General features: G+C 37.0%; 1 protein-coding gene across 4 annotated transcripts in view; it reads right to left on the bottom strand.

Annotated features, from left to right (window-relative positions):
• LOC118679663 (butyrophilin-like protein 9) overlaps positions 1–10551 on the bottom strand; it is a 34691-nt gene extending 24140 nt beyond the window's left edge. For 3 of the 4 annotated variants that reach the window (XM_036356673.1, XM_036356675.1, XM_036356676.1), the window contains exons 1-6: positions 10536–10551; positions 8101–8121; positions 4864–4875; positions 4561–4638; positions 2271–2291; positions 714–734 (exon numbers count right to left, since the gene is read on the bottom strand). In XM_036356673.1, coding sequence (XP_036212566.1) covers positions 714–734; positions 2271–2291; positions 4561–4638; positions 4864–4875; positions 8101–8121; positions 10536–10548 — 166 coding nt within the window. In that variant the 5' untranslated portion in view covers positions 10549–10551. The remainder of the gene's footprint in view (positions 1–713; positions 735–2270; positions 2292–4560; positions 4639–4863; positions 4876–8100; positions 8122–10535) is intronic. The other variant, XM_036356674.1, reaches the window with a different exon arrangement.
• Between the last annotated feature and the right edge of the window lie 5716 nt (positions 10552–16267).

Genomic DNA, 16267 nt, shown 5'->3' with positions numbered 1-16267 from the left:
ATAACAGGATTATTTCTATTATATTCTAAAACATTTTTTTCTCTGGCTCTATTTCTGTTCATCAGTTTATGTTGTTCATTATATTCCAAAATGACTGAGATCATGTGATATATATCTTTCTCCTACTGGCTTATTTCACTTAGCGTAATGCTCTCCAGGTCCATCCATGCTGTTGCAAATGGTAAGAATTCCTTCTTTTTTTACAGCAGCATAGTATTCCATCGTGTAGATGTGCCACAGTTTTCTAATCCATTCATCTGCTGATGGGCACTTAGGCTATTTCTAAATTTCGCTATTGTAAATTGTGCTGCTGTGAACATAGGGGTGTATATGTACTGTCTGGTTGGTGTTTCTTGTTTCTTGGGATATATTCCTAGAAGTGGGATTACTGGGTCCAATGGCAGTTCCATTTTTAATTTTTTGAGGAAACTCCATACTGTTTTCCTCAGTGGCTGCACCAGTCTTCATTTCCAACAGCAGTGAAATATTTGCATAAATTGTAAGGACAGGGACATCAAAGAAATAATAATGTGGTAAACTAAGAAATGAACTTAGCTAACTTCAGTTGAAATCATATCAAAACAAGAAAAAATGATGTACAATTTCATGTGTATGTTAGTGTAAGGAAGATGATCTTTGAGAGTTGAAAACAAATGCAAAATAAGCAAATGAAAATGAGTAAGTGCAAAGTGAAATACATTAATGTGACTTGCCTTTATTCTGTTCATCCTTATCTGAAAAAATGAAAGAAAGAAAAAAAAAGTTCAAACATAATGAAGGCACAATATCAGGAAGAGAAGAGAACAATACATTGAAACGCTTCCATTGTTAATTCTTTTATTAAAAGAGACCCACATTTCTAAAGAGTGAAGCTAAAGAATCCTAAGATCATTTAACCAATGAGAGCCAGTGTCACCTTCATACCCATTAGTGCAAAAGGAATAAGATGGGAAATGAAAGCATGGCAGACCTCAAGTAGAATTTCCTCTGGGATAAACTATATCAATCTTTGGTCTTGCTTTGGGCCTTCCAATTTTTCAGACTAAAATGCCGAAAGACACACATATCTAAGACAGGTACTTAAAGTGTGATGCAAGAGCAAATTAATAATGTGAGCCGTGGTCGGCAAACTGTGGCTCGCAAGCCAGATGCGGCTTTTTGGCCCCTTGAGTGTGGCTCTTCCTAAGCCTTAGGAGTACCCTAATTAAGTTAATAACAATGTACCTACCTATATAGTTTAAGTTTTAAAAATTTGGCTCTCAGAAGAAATTTCTATCATACTGTTGATATTTGGCTCTGTTGACTAATGAGTTTGCCGACCACTGGAGAGAAAAGTACCCTGCTACCAATACCTGTGTCCGTATCAGTAATCATATGAAGCCTGCTTATATATATAAACAGTTCTGTTCCCAAGTTCCATTTTAGCTCTAAACTAAAATATAATTGAAATGTAACATTATAAAAGGAGGAGGATAAGTTTTTAATGATTCTATCAGGGCTCAATGAAAAATGTCTTTTTGGACCATGCTCTGACAAAAGCTTCTCATGTGATCCACATAGAGAGGTCTGAGTTAAAGACACACTATACATAACTTTCCTTAAGATATAACATCCTTCTGCAACATGTAAAAGGTACTGCAGTTTTCAGAATTATTGGCTGAGTAAAAATGTGAAAGAATAAAGAACATTTAATGTAGTTGGAAGGAAAATGTCCAAAAATATTTATATAAATGATAAAACTTGGCTAATATGATCTCTGGGAAGTTGAAAGAGTGAGGCTCCAGGTCACACACCATTTGAGAATGACATCAGGGTTTACACAGTGTTTGACAGGGCAATGGAGGAAGGAACTGTGCTCATCACATTTGGAATCTTCTCCCATTACTCAAAGTTTGCATAAAATGGCCCCTTGAACAACAACAACGAAAAGGCAGAGTCCTAATTTCATCGATATTTTATGGACAGTGTATATAGAGTGGAAATCAATCATGTGCCGAATCTTCTTCACCTCACAAGATTTGTTGTGAACACATGGCAAGTCTCTGGAAGCAGAAAATACCAAAATTTATATGGAAGTACAGGTATGAGATGGAAAGCAGAATAAACTGAGAAGGAAGAAAGTTAGAAAAATAAACAGGTGGAACTGAATTTGGAGAATTACATAAGCAAAAAGTGAGCCTGTGGATGTCATATAAGGAAAAAGGCAGACAATGCTAGAGACAGTAAGTAAACAGTTAGGATTAGGAGTAAAAAGTTTATAGAATGTTTACCATGTATCCCCACAGGTTTTTCTGAAAAAAAAAAAAAAAATATATATATATATATATATATATATATATATATATATATATATATATATATAAAATGTAAAAATTGTAAAAATAAATAAGAATAAAAGTCAAATTCCATGCACATTTCATTTCAAATTAATCCCGTCAGGCTGCAAATAAATACATGTGCACAACATCACACATTGGCACACATAAAATTACACACATGCACAAAATTGTGGTTGAAAACACAGTATTTTCCAGGGAGTATTCTTTTTTTTTTTTTTCAGGGAGTATTCTTTTCAAAATGAAAATGATGATAAAATGAGCATATTAAATGAAATATAGAAACATGGAAATAATAATTCCCAAGGTTGCCTATTAAAGTATTTCTTACTTATTTTAACATTAGGAGTTTCTTGTTCAATCTGTACGATTTGTAAGTTTTTGGTTTAGTTAATGTGTATAGTCAGTTATTGTTTGCAGCAGCTATGTTGTATGCAGTAGCCACAAGCTGTAAGTTAGAGTATCTTGAACCAAAACCTGTATAAGGACAACAGCATTGTATTATAGACCACTCTATTTACAACATTTATACCAACCTTGTGTTATGTGAATTTATATTTTAACTACCAACAAAATAAAACACTCTTTAATTAAATTCTATGAAAGGAAAAAGAGAAATGAAATATTACATGACAATCAGTTGGGTAAATGAATTGACATAACCATATCTTGGACAAATTTTGACATCAGCCTCATGGAGTATAACAATATGGTAGAGGTATATGAAAAGTAAAATTTACTTGACTCAAAAAAAATCTATATCCTAATAAAGGGTGTCCCAAAATTCACGCAAGAAGTAATTTTGATAGAAAACACAGGTTTATAATTGAAAATTGAAAATTTTTTATTGATTTATAAAGTATACAGTATAGGGTTTATGTATGAAATAGCATATTGGGTAAATGGCCTCCACGGCTTTGCTGGCACATACACACTTTTTTGTTATTGCCTGAGCAGCTGCATTTTTGAAAAAGAATGGTCCGATGATGTCTCCAGCCCAAAATCCGCACCAAACAGTGGCACGTTGTGGATGCATTTGTTTCTCAAAAATCACTCGTGGATTTCCTGAACCCCAAATGTGACAATTTTGTCGACTAACCAAGCCATTAAGATGAAAATGAGCCTCATTGAAATTCAGCCACATTTATGCAAAACGGTCATGGAAAATTTCAACGAAAGAGTGCATATGTGCCAGCAAAGCCGTGGAGGCCATTTACCTGATATGCTATTCCATACATAACCCTATACTGTATACTTTATAAATCAATAAAAATGTTCAATTTTCAATTATAAACCTGTGTTTTCTATCAAAATTACTTCTTGCGTGAATTTTGGGACACCCTTTATATAAAAACCCTGGCGCCCTCACATCCAAAATGACCGGAAGGACGAGGGAACACTAGGCGAGGGACCTGAGAGAGCGGGAGCTAATCAATCCACGGCAGCAGAGACTGGTGAGCCGTGACTGGCGAGCAGCTGGAAGGCAGACCTCTTGGTCCCTCCTCCCGCCCCTCAGACTCCAATCAATCAGTGGCAGAAGCTGCCTGGAACTGGGGACTGGCTCCCTTAGTCCTGCAGGTTCAGTCTCAAGAGGACAGGACAGGCACCAATGGACCAGCGCTGCGGGCACAATCCTGACAGTGCTGCTGGCCTCCGGGAACTTGGCTCCAGGCAATGCAGCCACTTCCCCTCCTAGATGCTCCACAAGGAAGAAAGGACACCGCCAGCAGCGCCAGGGGCGACCAGCAGTGACTGCTCTCCCCAGGCTTCCTCCAGGTCACTGGGGCCCGCCCCGCTCCAGATGAAGTGTGACCACTGCACACGGAAGGAATGTAGTAAAAAATAAAAACCGACGACCAAGTGACCAGAGGGGTGACCGAACCCCAGGCGCACCATGTGCACTTACATAGCGCCAGGCACTTGGATGTGAGCAGACAGAAGGAAACAAGACCTTCAAGACCTGTCCATGTCCCAAGGTGTGTTTGCATTTAAAACCAAGTGGGGTGATGTCAGAATTACCCAAGCACGCCCCCACCCCCTTCACGTGCCCAGATACCTAGGGTCCCCTGACAGCTGGGCTGAGCTCTGCTCAATACTCCCCTGCCCAATGCACAGTGACAGCACGCAACTCCGCGCCAAGCCCGAGCAGGACCCCTGGCCAGGCTCCTGCAAACCACCCACAAAGGCGTAGGTCCCGCCGCAGCCTCCAGGCAAACGGACCCACCTCTCGGCCGACCAGCCTGGAGTCTGGGTGGAGGCGAAGGCTTTGAGAGGAGATAGCTCCAGGGCGTGTACCCGGCCTCTAGTAGATAATAAAACAAACAATTAAAACAAGCAGTAATGGTTATTATTGAATGTCAAAGGAAAATGGCAACCTTCCGTTTGAAAGATAAGCACGGAGGAATAATGATGTGAAAATATGGGTATGTTGGATTGGGATGATGTTCGTTGGAAATTGAAGAGGAAGTTACAAGTAACAGATAAGACCATGACTAGATACACAAACATTTAGATTATATTGACTTACCTTTGGAGACATCTGTAATAGTATCAAAATAAAGAAAAAAATAATATTAGAAGGGGAAAAATTAGTTATATTATTATTTTAAAAAGTTAACTTGCCTTTTTCTTCCTTAAAATTAGAAGGAATAAAGCAACATTAATTCCAACTGAATGCAAATGTCAAAAAGAGGTAGAAAAATTTAAAAAGTTCCATATGTGTCTCTTCTTCCTAATACACATGCATATTTTTAAAATATATTTTTCTTTTTTAAAAGTGTTAAAATATGTTACCAATTTTTATAGTTGATGCATAATATTACATTATTTTCATGTGTACAACCCAGTTATTAGACATAGATATAACTTGCAAAGTGATATGTCTGATAAATCTAGTACTTATCTGGGACCATATGTAGTTATTAAAATATTATTACTTTTAAAAATAATTTGTCAATAGTGATTCACCATCTTATTTATTTATTTTTTAATATACTTTTATAGATTTCAAAGAGGAAGGGAAAGGGAGAGATAGAAACATCAATGATGAGAGAGTATCATTGGTTGGCTGCCTCCTGCATGCGCCCAACTGAGGATCCAGCCTGCAACCCAAGCATCTGCCCTTGACTGGAATCAAATGGGATTTTCTAGTCCACAGTCCAATGCTCTGTCCACTGAGCCAAACCAGCTGGGGCTTAAAATATTATTGACTAAACAGACCAAGTGCCCATCAGCAGATGAGTGAATAAAAAATTGTGGCACATTTACACAATGGAATACTACACAGCAATAAAAAGGAAATAACTCTTATTGTGGGAAACTGTTTATTGCCTTCACTATCTGAGAAGCATAGACAGAGAACTCCCTGAAACCCCCCTGAAGGCTGGGTGCCTTTGAAGTCCTAGCAAAGGTCTGAGCTAGGCGCCACCTCTGTTTGTCCAGACAGTGGTAGCTGAAACTACTCCCCCATTTATTATTATGTAAATCCTTGCTGATGGGCTAGTCTGCCTGTTAATGAGGGGTCGCCTGCCTAAGGGCTATGCTATGGGTGCATCCCAGATCAATAAAAGATTAGAGCAGCCTGAGCAAGGTGGAAGTCCTTTGGGACTTGGCCGCTTGGTCCCCCAATATTGCAAAATTATCTCGTGTCTTTTTCTCTCATTTGTTGTGCGGCTCCTCTTTCAGATACCGAACCCTACTCCACACAGAACGTAGAGGGAGTCTTACTCGACATCTTATCATTTGCGACAACATGGATGGACCTGGGGAGTATTATGTTCATTGAAATAAGCCAGTCAGAGAAAGATAAGTATCACATGATCTCCCTCATATGTGGAATCTAATGACCTAAATAAACTGATGAACAAAAATAGACCCAGAGACATAGAAGCATGAACAGACTGTTGAATCTCAGAGGGAAGCCAAGGGAGAGTGGGTGGGAATCAAACAACCAATAAACTTGTATGCATATGTGTCTAACTGGTGGACATAGGCAATGGGGTAGTGAGGGTCTGGGGGAGGGGGAACCAGAGCAGGCTGGAATTGGTTAATGGGGGAATAAATCATATAAATGGAGGACCTTGTAATACTTTCAACAACAAAGATGGAAAATACATATTATCAGATCTTTTTGCTTCTTTCATTTGAATTCGTAAAATTTATGACCACATTTTTAAAAATGGACTGAACTCCCTATACTGTACTTTACATCCCTGAGACTATTGTGTAAATACCAATTTTACTATGTAATGCCTTCATATTTTTCACCCAATGCTCACCTCCCCCTTCTGGAAACCATAAATATGTTCTCTGTATTTAAGAATCTGCCTCAATTTTGTTGGTGTCTTTATTTTCTTCTTTAGATTCCACATATAAGGGAAATCACGTGGTGTGTGTCTTTTTCTGTCTTATTTCACTCAACACGATATTCTGCACATCCATCCACCTTAACATGCATTTCTGAGAATTGGACTCACAGTGTTCAAAGATCATCCCCCAAATGCCGGGAAACTTTACTTAACTTCCACACATTCCTGTTGCCAAGGAGACTGTGATTGGAAATGATAACATACAATACCACTGCCTCTAAACAGTGAGGTGGATATGCCATATATCAATCATATATCCACTCCAATGTATCATTGATCTTGCATTGGGCCTTCCACCAACTTAAGAATAAAATGAAATATCAAACTCATGTACAAGAGAACTATGTAAAAAGAGAGTGAAATAAAAAACTAAAAGTACATCTCATTCTGAAACACTATCTATAGCAACAGACTTCTAAAGTCTAATTCATATATAATTAAATCAATATACTCTAGAAATGAAATCATATGAAAATCACTATCATTAAAAATTGTCATTACAAAGAGATGTTAAAGTTCTCAGTTTTATTTCCATTGTAAGTTAATGCTTTGGCAGCATTCTAGTTTTTTAATGGCCATATCTTTCAAATAAAAAAATTGAGAATTGAGGGCATATATAATTTAACATTTTCTGACTTGTAAAAGCTTCTATAAATATTAACCAGAAATTAATTTCCCAAAATGAAAATTGTTTCATTGAAAATGCAAAACCATAAGAACAGTTACTATGGTTGGAAAGAAATCTTCTGAGAATAATCATGGGCAATGTTTATACATTGCAATCATTTGGACAATGTGTCCAAGGGCAGGGAAAATAATAGGCCTGAACCATGGAATGATAACAAAATGTACACAGGCTTTGGAAAACAGTATATGGTCAAACTTTACTCAGAAATTTTAGAATTATTTGCATCCCTTAAGGTTAGGACAATACCAGTGGTATAGTAAAGGGCGCTCCAGGATGGATGGCTGACAGTAGTACAATTTTGAATGTGTTCAGGAAAAGGAAATAAAATGCAAATGATGTGCCTATCAACCTAGTGCCCTTCATCTTGCCAACTTCTCAGGGAAACTGTAGCAAGTTGGGTGCACATAAATATCCAATGGTGATAATGAAAATATGGTATTGAATAAAAAAAAGTAAATAGAAAAAAAATGGAAGCCTAGAAAATTGAAATGGCATAAAATACATAAAAAGTAAATGGAAATATATGAAGTTTAGAAAATTAAACTGGAGAGACATAACATGACAGAAGAACTTAGCAAATTAATTGTAGAAGTAAAGGTCAAACAGAAAGACAATTGGTAGCACGTGGATTAATAAAAGGGAATATAAAGGCCTTACAACACCAGTCATTTTATTGGGGTTCGGAGTAAGCATTTCATAAAACATTTACCAATTTTTTCCACAGGTTTTTCTGGAAAACAAAATAGAGAGATCAATGTAAAAATTGTGTAGATGAGATAGGAATAAAACTTGAATTTCAATTTAAAATTAATCTCATCTGGCTGCGAGTAAACACACATGCACAACATTACCTATAGGCACACACCAAATCACACACACATTTGCACAAATATTGGTTGAGAGCTCAGTATTTTCCAGGGAGTACTCTTTTCAAAATGGCAATGATCAAAAAAGTAATTAACTGAAATAAAAAAAGCATGCAAATAATAACTCTCAAGGTTGCCTTGTAAAGTATTTCTTATCCCTTTTGACATTAGTTAGGATTTTATCATTCAGTTAGAGGCCCAGTGCATGAATTTGTGCATGGGTGGGGTCTGGCCAGCCTCCAATCAGGGCAGGTCAGTGCTGGGCCAGCTGGGGGGAGGGGCCTCAGGCAATTGACTGGTGGGCCCTACCCCTGAGTGGGGTAGGGCAGCCGACTGTGTGTGGGGACAGCCATGCAGAAGGGCTGTGGACACTGGGCCTGCTGGCCCCACCTATGAATGGGATAGGGGGGGCAATCGGGGGCATAGATGGCTTGGGGGAGGGTCTGCAGGTCAATTGGGGTGCTGGGGGCTGGCCATAGGAAGGGGCTGTGGTCAGTGGGCCAGCTGGTCCCACCCCTGAATGAGGTGGGAGGGCCGATTGGGAGCCAGTGGCCTGGGGGAGGGGCCGCAGGCTGTTGGTTGACTGGTGCTGATACTGACTGAGGTGGGGGAGCCACTCTGGAGTGGGGTTGAGTGGAGGGAGGAGCTGCAGATCGATGGGGGTGATGGTGGCCCATCAAGGGCTGGGATGGAGGGGGAGAGGTTACAGGAGGTTGGCCTGCCCCACCCCCCGATTGGGCAGGTTCGCTGGCCACAGTGGGCGTCATAGCGAACGGTCGTTCTTGTCGTTATGGCGTTCCGGTCTCTGGCTTTATATATATATAGTTATGTACAATTTGTAAGTTTTTTGGTTTAATTAATGTGTGTAGTCAATTGTAGTTTTTACAGCAGCTCTGTTGTATACAGTAGCCACAAACTATAAACTAGAGGATCTTGAACCAATACCTGTAGAAGTACAGAAGGGTTATATTCCTAGAACTCTCTAATTGCAACGTTCTTATCAACCTTCCGTTATGTGAATTTCTATTTTAATTACCAGCTAAATAAAAAACTTTTAAATTAAACTCCATGAAAGGAAAGAGAGAAAGGAAATATCACATGACCATCAGTTGTGTAAATGAGTTGACATAGCCATATCGTGGACAATTTTGACATCAGTCTCACTGAGTATAACAATATAGGAAGGTGTATGAAAGTTAAAATTTACTTGTGGCAAAAGGAATGTCTGCAAAGGTGATGAAACAAACAATTCAAACAAACAATACAAAGTTATTATTGAATATTAAAGGAAAAGGGCAACCTTCAATTTGAAAGGTTATTAAATATTAGGAATAATTATGTAAAAATACGGATATGTTGGTTTTGAGTTGATGACCATTGCTAGTTGAAAAGGGCATTACAAGGTGCAGAAAAGACTATGAATAGGTGTACAAAAATGTATATTAAGATGACATCTGTAATAGTGTCAACAATAAAGAAAGAATAATAATAGAGGAGGAAAAGTTAAGTGACATTATTGTTTTAGAGATTAAATTGCCGTTTTCTTCCTCACAAGTGAAATCCTTCTGTAAATATTAATCAGAAATTAGTTTTCCAAAATGATAGTTGTATCATTGAAAAGGCAAAACCATAATTGCAGTTACTATGTTTGGAAAAAATCTTCCAAGAATAATCAGGGGCAATGTTTGTACATTGCAATTACATGGCAATGTGCCCAAGGGTAGGAAAATAACAAGCTTTAAGTTCATACTTGATCAAGGAATGATAGCAGAATTTACACAGGCTTTGAAAAACAATGAATAGTAAAATATGCTCTAAAAGTTTAGATTATTTACAACCCTTAAGGTTAAGAAACTATCAACAGTATGGTAATGAGTACTCCAGTATAGAGGTGAGTGGTGCAATCTTTCAATGTGTCCCGGGAAGATAAATAAAATGCAAGCCATATGCTTATCGACCTAATGCCCTTCATCTTCTCAACTTCTCAGGAAAACCGTAACAAATTGAGTAAACAGAAATATCCAATGGTGATAAGGAAAAAATGGTATGGAATAAAAAAGAAAAGAGGAAATAGAAAAAAATGGAAGGCTGGGAAATTGAAATGGAAGGACCTAATTGTGGGAGAAACCCATAACCAATTGATTGTGAAGGGGAAGGTAGAAATCTAGAAGAAGAGTAAGTCAGAGAAAGGCCGACAGTGTAAAAGGCAGGGAATTTTAAGGAAACAAAGTACTGGTCATTTAAAGAGGATTGAGAATAATGGTTTTAGAATATTTACCAATACATTCCATTGGTCTTTCTGAAAAACAAAATGAGGAGATCAATGTAAATATCAGGATGAAGAAAGAGACAAGAAAGAAAAGAGTAAAGGAACCATCTGTTCAAAATTGTGCACGTAGCAGCAATCATACAAAGCCATTTATACATATTAAATTGATAAATTCCTGAAATGTAGTCCCTTTAAAATTAAAATGATCATGAAAATAATGGCATTCCCAAGAATGTGTTAAAGCTCTAACACTTATAGTTGTGTAGTAGAAAAAAATCTTGTAGATCATTCCAAGGTAATTGATTTCCCAGACTTTCAGGGGGAATTTTGAATCTTGAGAAATATATAATCAGTGAACATTCCAATTGATATAAGATGCTCCATCACATATTAACAAAGATTGCAGTTTAGTAGTATTAAAATTGGGTTAATCAAAAAGCAAAAGGAAAAACACAGGTGATGTGGTTGTATATAAAATTATTCCCTTGTAAATATTTGTATACTTGTGAGTATATAGGTAATGTGTACAAAGGCAATGGAAGAATAAGCTATGTGCACAATCGACCAATTAATGATATTTTTATTCTAAATATGTCTATTTCAGTGTAGATAAACACACACATGGCACACAGACACTCACATATAAAGTGAATGGGAATTCACTTATATCCAGAGAGTATTGTTTCCCCCCCTTCTAAAAGTTATTAAATTTATTTCCTGAATTTAAAATATTGGAATATATATTGTGATGGTTACCTTTCAAAAATGTTCTTAGTCTATTGTTACATTACTTGAGCTATTATCATTTGGTTTGCTAGCTAAAACAAATTGTCTGTTAAGAAATATGTATAAACAACTTTCATTAGTGCTTAAATATATACTTCTTAATTAAATCACATGAAATGAAAAGATTTAAATATCAAGTGAAGGTGAATGTGGATATAAATGGAAAGACTGATCATATGTTGAAGCAGATGGACACTTTAGAAACTTTGCAAATGCCCATCCTTTAGAGACAGATCAGTAATAAAATTTAGTTGACACAAATGTTTGCATCAACAGGAGAAATCACAGAAATAAAATCAAGTAAATTGAATGAATAATGAAGAAGGAGACTTCAGTGGAAAGATTAACAGGACAGATTGATATTGTATTTTACCCAGTTCTGAAGGCTGGATAATATAGTCATGCCCAAAAAGTCTGGGTGGCATAGGGAAGATCTGACAGTCACAGCTGGAAATAAATCATTGGCCAGAATAGGCGTGGCCACTGCAGCTCAGGAATATTTTATATTTCAGCTCCTTAACAAATGAGTTCCTATCTCTTCTCCTGTACTCTTGCTGCTCACACCTGACTCCTGGCATATGGGGCGCTCACACTTCGCAGTCGCCCACATGGCCCACAGCCATGAAGACCACACATGCAATGGACTGATAGACTGGAGCTAGCCTGATGCTACATCGGACCCAGCTCCACCATGGAAGGGAAACTCTGAGCTCTGGCTTTGCTTTTAGCTCTGCTGAATCCCCAGCTGCACCTTTTCCAGGACTGGCCTAAGGGAAGTGGGACTAATTCCATCCAAATAAAGCTTTCTACTACATCTGCTTTTCCCACTGGGGACTCCAGAGCTGCTTATTCCAGTGGCACCAAGAGCCCCACTCTCACTAGCAAAGGAGAAAGGCAATCCGCCCAATTCTCTGATGACAAAATCGTATACATGGACTGTATAGTGGTTCTGAGGAAGATGTTAAGAGTTGAAGACAAAGATAGAAGAAATAATGAAACCGTGGCTGGTACACAGTAAAATGTTTATAGGCAAACCTTTCTCCTCTTCCCACTAATGGAAAAATAAAAGGGAGAAAACACCAAATCATTCCAAATGAGAGTACAGTGTCAGGAAGGAAGAAGAACAAAAATCTGAAACAATTCTTAGTGCTCTATGGGGTTCAAAATGACACATATTTATGAGAATTGAAACCATATGGTACAAAGTTTACCTCAGCAATCATAGTTTATGTAGTTTTGCCTATATACACACTTTGGTGCCAAAGGACCCAAGATTCAAAATGACACCATGAGAGGAGGTAGATAGGAATTCCTCTGGGTTAAACAACATCTCTCATTGGGCTTTCATTGGCCCTTCACCGTTTTCAGAATAAAATACAAACATGTGCATATATCCAAGATAGACACTTAAAAGTGTTGAGGAAACACATAGGAAAGGACCCATCTTTGCAAATGTGTTATTGTAGTAGTAGCCATTTGTAGCCTAATACAAACTGTGAGGATTTATTGATAAATTCCATTTCCCCTAAAAACAAAAATGTAATTAGAATATATCACTAGAATAGATTTGGTAAAACTATAAATTTCTAATTAGTGTTTTATTAAAAATTCCTTCAGGATTATGGTAGGATAAGTTCTTCTTATATCACTAACATAAAATTTCACAGTTGAGAAATAGATTATCAATGACCTTCCCTTAAGTTGTGAAGTCATTCTAAAAGCATTAAGAAGAATTCCAATGAACATAGTTAATAATTGTGTCAATGAAAATGACCAAAAAAAGAGAAAAAATGAAGAAAGAAAATTATTGTGATAGAAAGAAAAAATGGCCAAAAGTATTGTATAAATTTTTGTATATTTGGGAAGAATTGAATAATATGATCAAATAGAATAAAAGAGTTTACATGAAAATACATACTACACCAAGAAATAACATCTGAATTTACATAGATTTTGAAATAACAATAAAGAAAGTGTCCCCTTGAACTTCAAAGGATGTCACAGCTGAATTTCAGAAAACATTCATACAATTAAAGACATTCGACTTCAATTTAATCCCCTTCATCACTACAAAATTAATAATGAAACTATGACAAATCTACAGATATATAAGAAGCTAATGTTTACCGTAAAGAAGGAATGGGAAAGGATGAAATATCAGGCAAAAGAAATGGAGATATTCACATGGGTGAAGACCAAATCCAAAATATTGGAGAGAGAAGGGAAGAAGGGTAAGCCTGTGGATGGCCTCTAGATAAAAGGCAGGGATGTTGGCAGGTACTTAAAGAGTTATAGGAGTGAAGGGTAGTGATATTTACCAAATTTTTTCCGAAGATCACCTGCAAAATATAAAGGAAAGATCCATGTAAATGCCAAGGAAACAAAAACAAAGAAAATTAAATTTTATTCAAAAGTTTACATTTAAAATTAAAATGATTAGAATGCAGATCAACATGTGCACACATGTTATGGGAAGGAGCATGTGCACACACACGGTGTCTGTATGGTCACTTTTGTCAAGAATATGAGAGAAAAGTAAAGAGGGGATAAAATGAGTCATTTTAGTTCATGAGAAATAAATTTAAAAATATTAGGTCTCAATAATTTTTGAGGTTTTCATTATTCAGTTGGTAAGATTAAGTAGGTTCTGTGATTGTTGCTAAATATATATATATTCAGTCAATTCAGGTATCAGAGTAGCAAATTTGTATAAATTAGACAAAGTCACCGAGTTAAAGTATATACAACCATTTATTTTCTGGAGGTTATACATAGTTATACACTGGGCATCAGCTTTGACATCAATTTCAAACAATGTACATAATCTTGTTTTATTTTGGTTTCCACTGCAACCCCTGCCTATACTTAAGCTTTTATTAATTAAATCCAATGGAAAGAAGAAAAGCAATGTATTAAACGTCTCTGAAGTGACTTCTAAGTTGCAGGATTTGAGCATGTCTTGGACAAAACTGACATATCAGCCACACTGAAAACGCCAGTACTTCAAAGGTATGTGAATAATAACCTTTGTCACAAAGGACATATTCGCATAGGTTTCAATAACTGCATGAATCAAAGAAAAAATAAGGGATCTATTTTTGTTCATTAGTTTATTTCATTCATTAAATCCTATATATGAGTGAAGTCATGCGATACTTGTCTTTCTCTGACTGACTTATTTTGCTTAGCATGATACTCTCCATGTCCCTTCATACTGTCTCAAAGGGTAAGAGATCCTTTTTTGCAGCTGAATAGAATTCCATGCTATAAGTGTACCATGGTCTTTTTATCCACTCATCTACTGAGGGCACTTGGGCTGTTTCCAGATTTTAGCCATTGTTAATTGCGCTGCTATGAGCATAGGGGTGCATGCATTCTTTCTGATTGGTGTTTTGGATTTCTTAAGATATAGTCCTAGAAATGGGATCACTGGGTAAATGGCAGTTCCATATTAAGTTGTTGAGGAAACTCCATAATGTTTTTCATAGTGGCTGCACCAGTCTGCATTCCTACTAGGTTTCTGTTTTTCAACATTCCCACTAGCACTTGTCATTTGTTGATTTGCTTATGATAGCCAATCTGACAGGTATGAGGTGACAGCTCCTTGTCATTTTAATTTGCATCTTTCTGATGACTAGTGCCTTTGAGCATTTTTTTTCATATATCTCCTGTCCATGTGTATGTCAACTTTGGTGAAGTGTCTACGTAAACTGATAAAATGGATCTAGAGACGTAGACGCATGGAACAGACTGATGAATCTCAGAAGGAAGGCAGGGATAGGTGGGTGGGGAGAGATTTACCAGGGAATTTATATGTATATATGCATAGCCCAGGGTCACAGACAATAGTGTGGTGAAGTCTTGGGATAGGTGAGTGTGGGGTGGAGGGGATCAATGGGCAAATAAAAGGAGAACATCTGGAATACTTTCAACAATAAAGATAAACTGAGTTGAGGAAGATGGACATTGAGCCATTGATTTATCATTGAAGACCAAGGTATATGTAACAGAGGAAACCATGACTAGGTACAGAGGGAAATACATCAACAAGAGTTGTCGTTTTCTTCCTCATGTTTATTGATTAAATAAAATAAATAAAGAAAAAAATTCATTCTAAGTGGGTGTAAAACGTCAAAAAGGGAGGAAGACAAAAATTTCAATAATACTTCAATATTTTTTTCTGGGGTCCTAACTGATAACACGTTTTTGAGACTGGAACCACAAGGCCCCTCACCAATCAGAGGAAATGTTGCTCTAATTCCATGCAACGTTTGTTTCCAAGAGATCTGGGATTCAAAATGACACCATGAGAGGAGCTGCAATCATTCCTCTGGTTAAACATTGTCAAACACTGGTTTTCTACTATGCCTTTACCTTTTATAGAAAAAGAATAAAATCACACACTCTAATACTACAAAGGTGGTCAAAAAGTCAGCATTAAAATTAAAAATAAAAAACAGAGATGAAGAAGTGAATAAAGGCAAACATCCCCAAAAAAGATATCCATAGCAGTTGGACCTGGAGATTATTATGCAAATAAAATAAGCCTGTCAGAGAAAGGCAAATATCATATGATCTCTCTTATATGTGGAACCTAGTGAGCAAAATAACCTGACAAACAAAATAGAAACAGTAGAATGGATACATGGAACAGAAAGATATCAGATGAGAGTGGGGAGAGAGAGAGATTGAATAAATTAAGGTGAAGGGATTAGACAAAAACATATGTGCTTTATTATTTTAAAATATATATTTTATTGTTGATAGTATTGCAGATATCTCCCATTCTTCCCCCTGCATCGACTCCCCTCATCCCTGCCCCTGTCTTTCCCCAAGTCTTCACTACCCTATTGTTCGTGTCCATGGGCTATGTATATCCTATATAATAAAAGTGTAATATGCAAATCGACCAGCGGAATGACCATCTGGATGACCACCCAGATCACCATCCTGGA

The sequence above is a fragment of the Myotis myotis genome, unplaced genomic scaffold (genome assembly GCF_014108235.1).
Source record: "Myotis myotis isolate mMyoMyo1 unplaced genomic scaffold, mMyoMyo1.p scaffold_m19_p_26, whole genome shotgun sequence".
Lineage (NCBI taxonomy): Eukaryota > Metazoa > Chordata > Mammalia > Chiroptera > Vespertilionidae > Myotis > Myotis myotis.
Note: the sequence above shows the minus strand (reverse complement) of the source record. Positions and strands in the feature narration are given on the sequence as shown.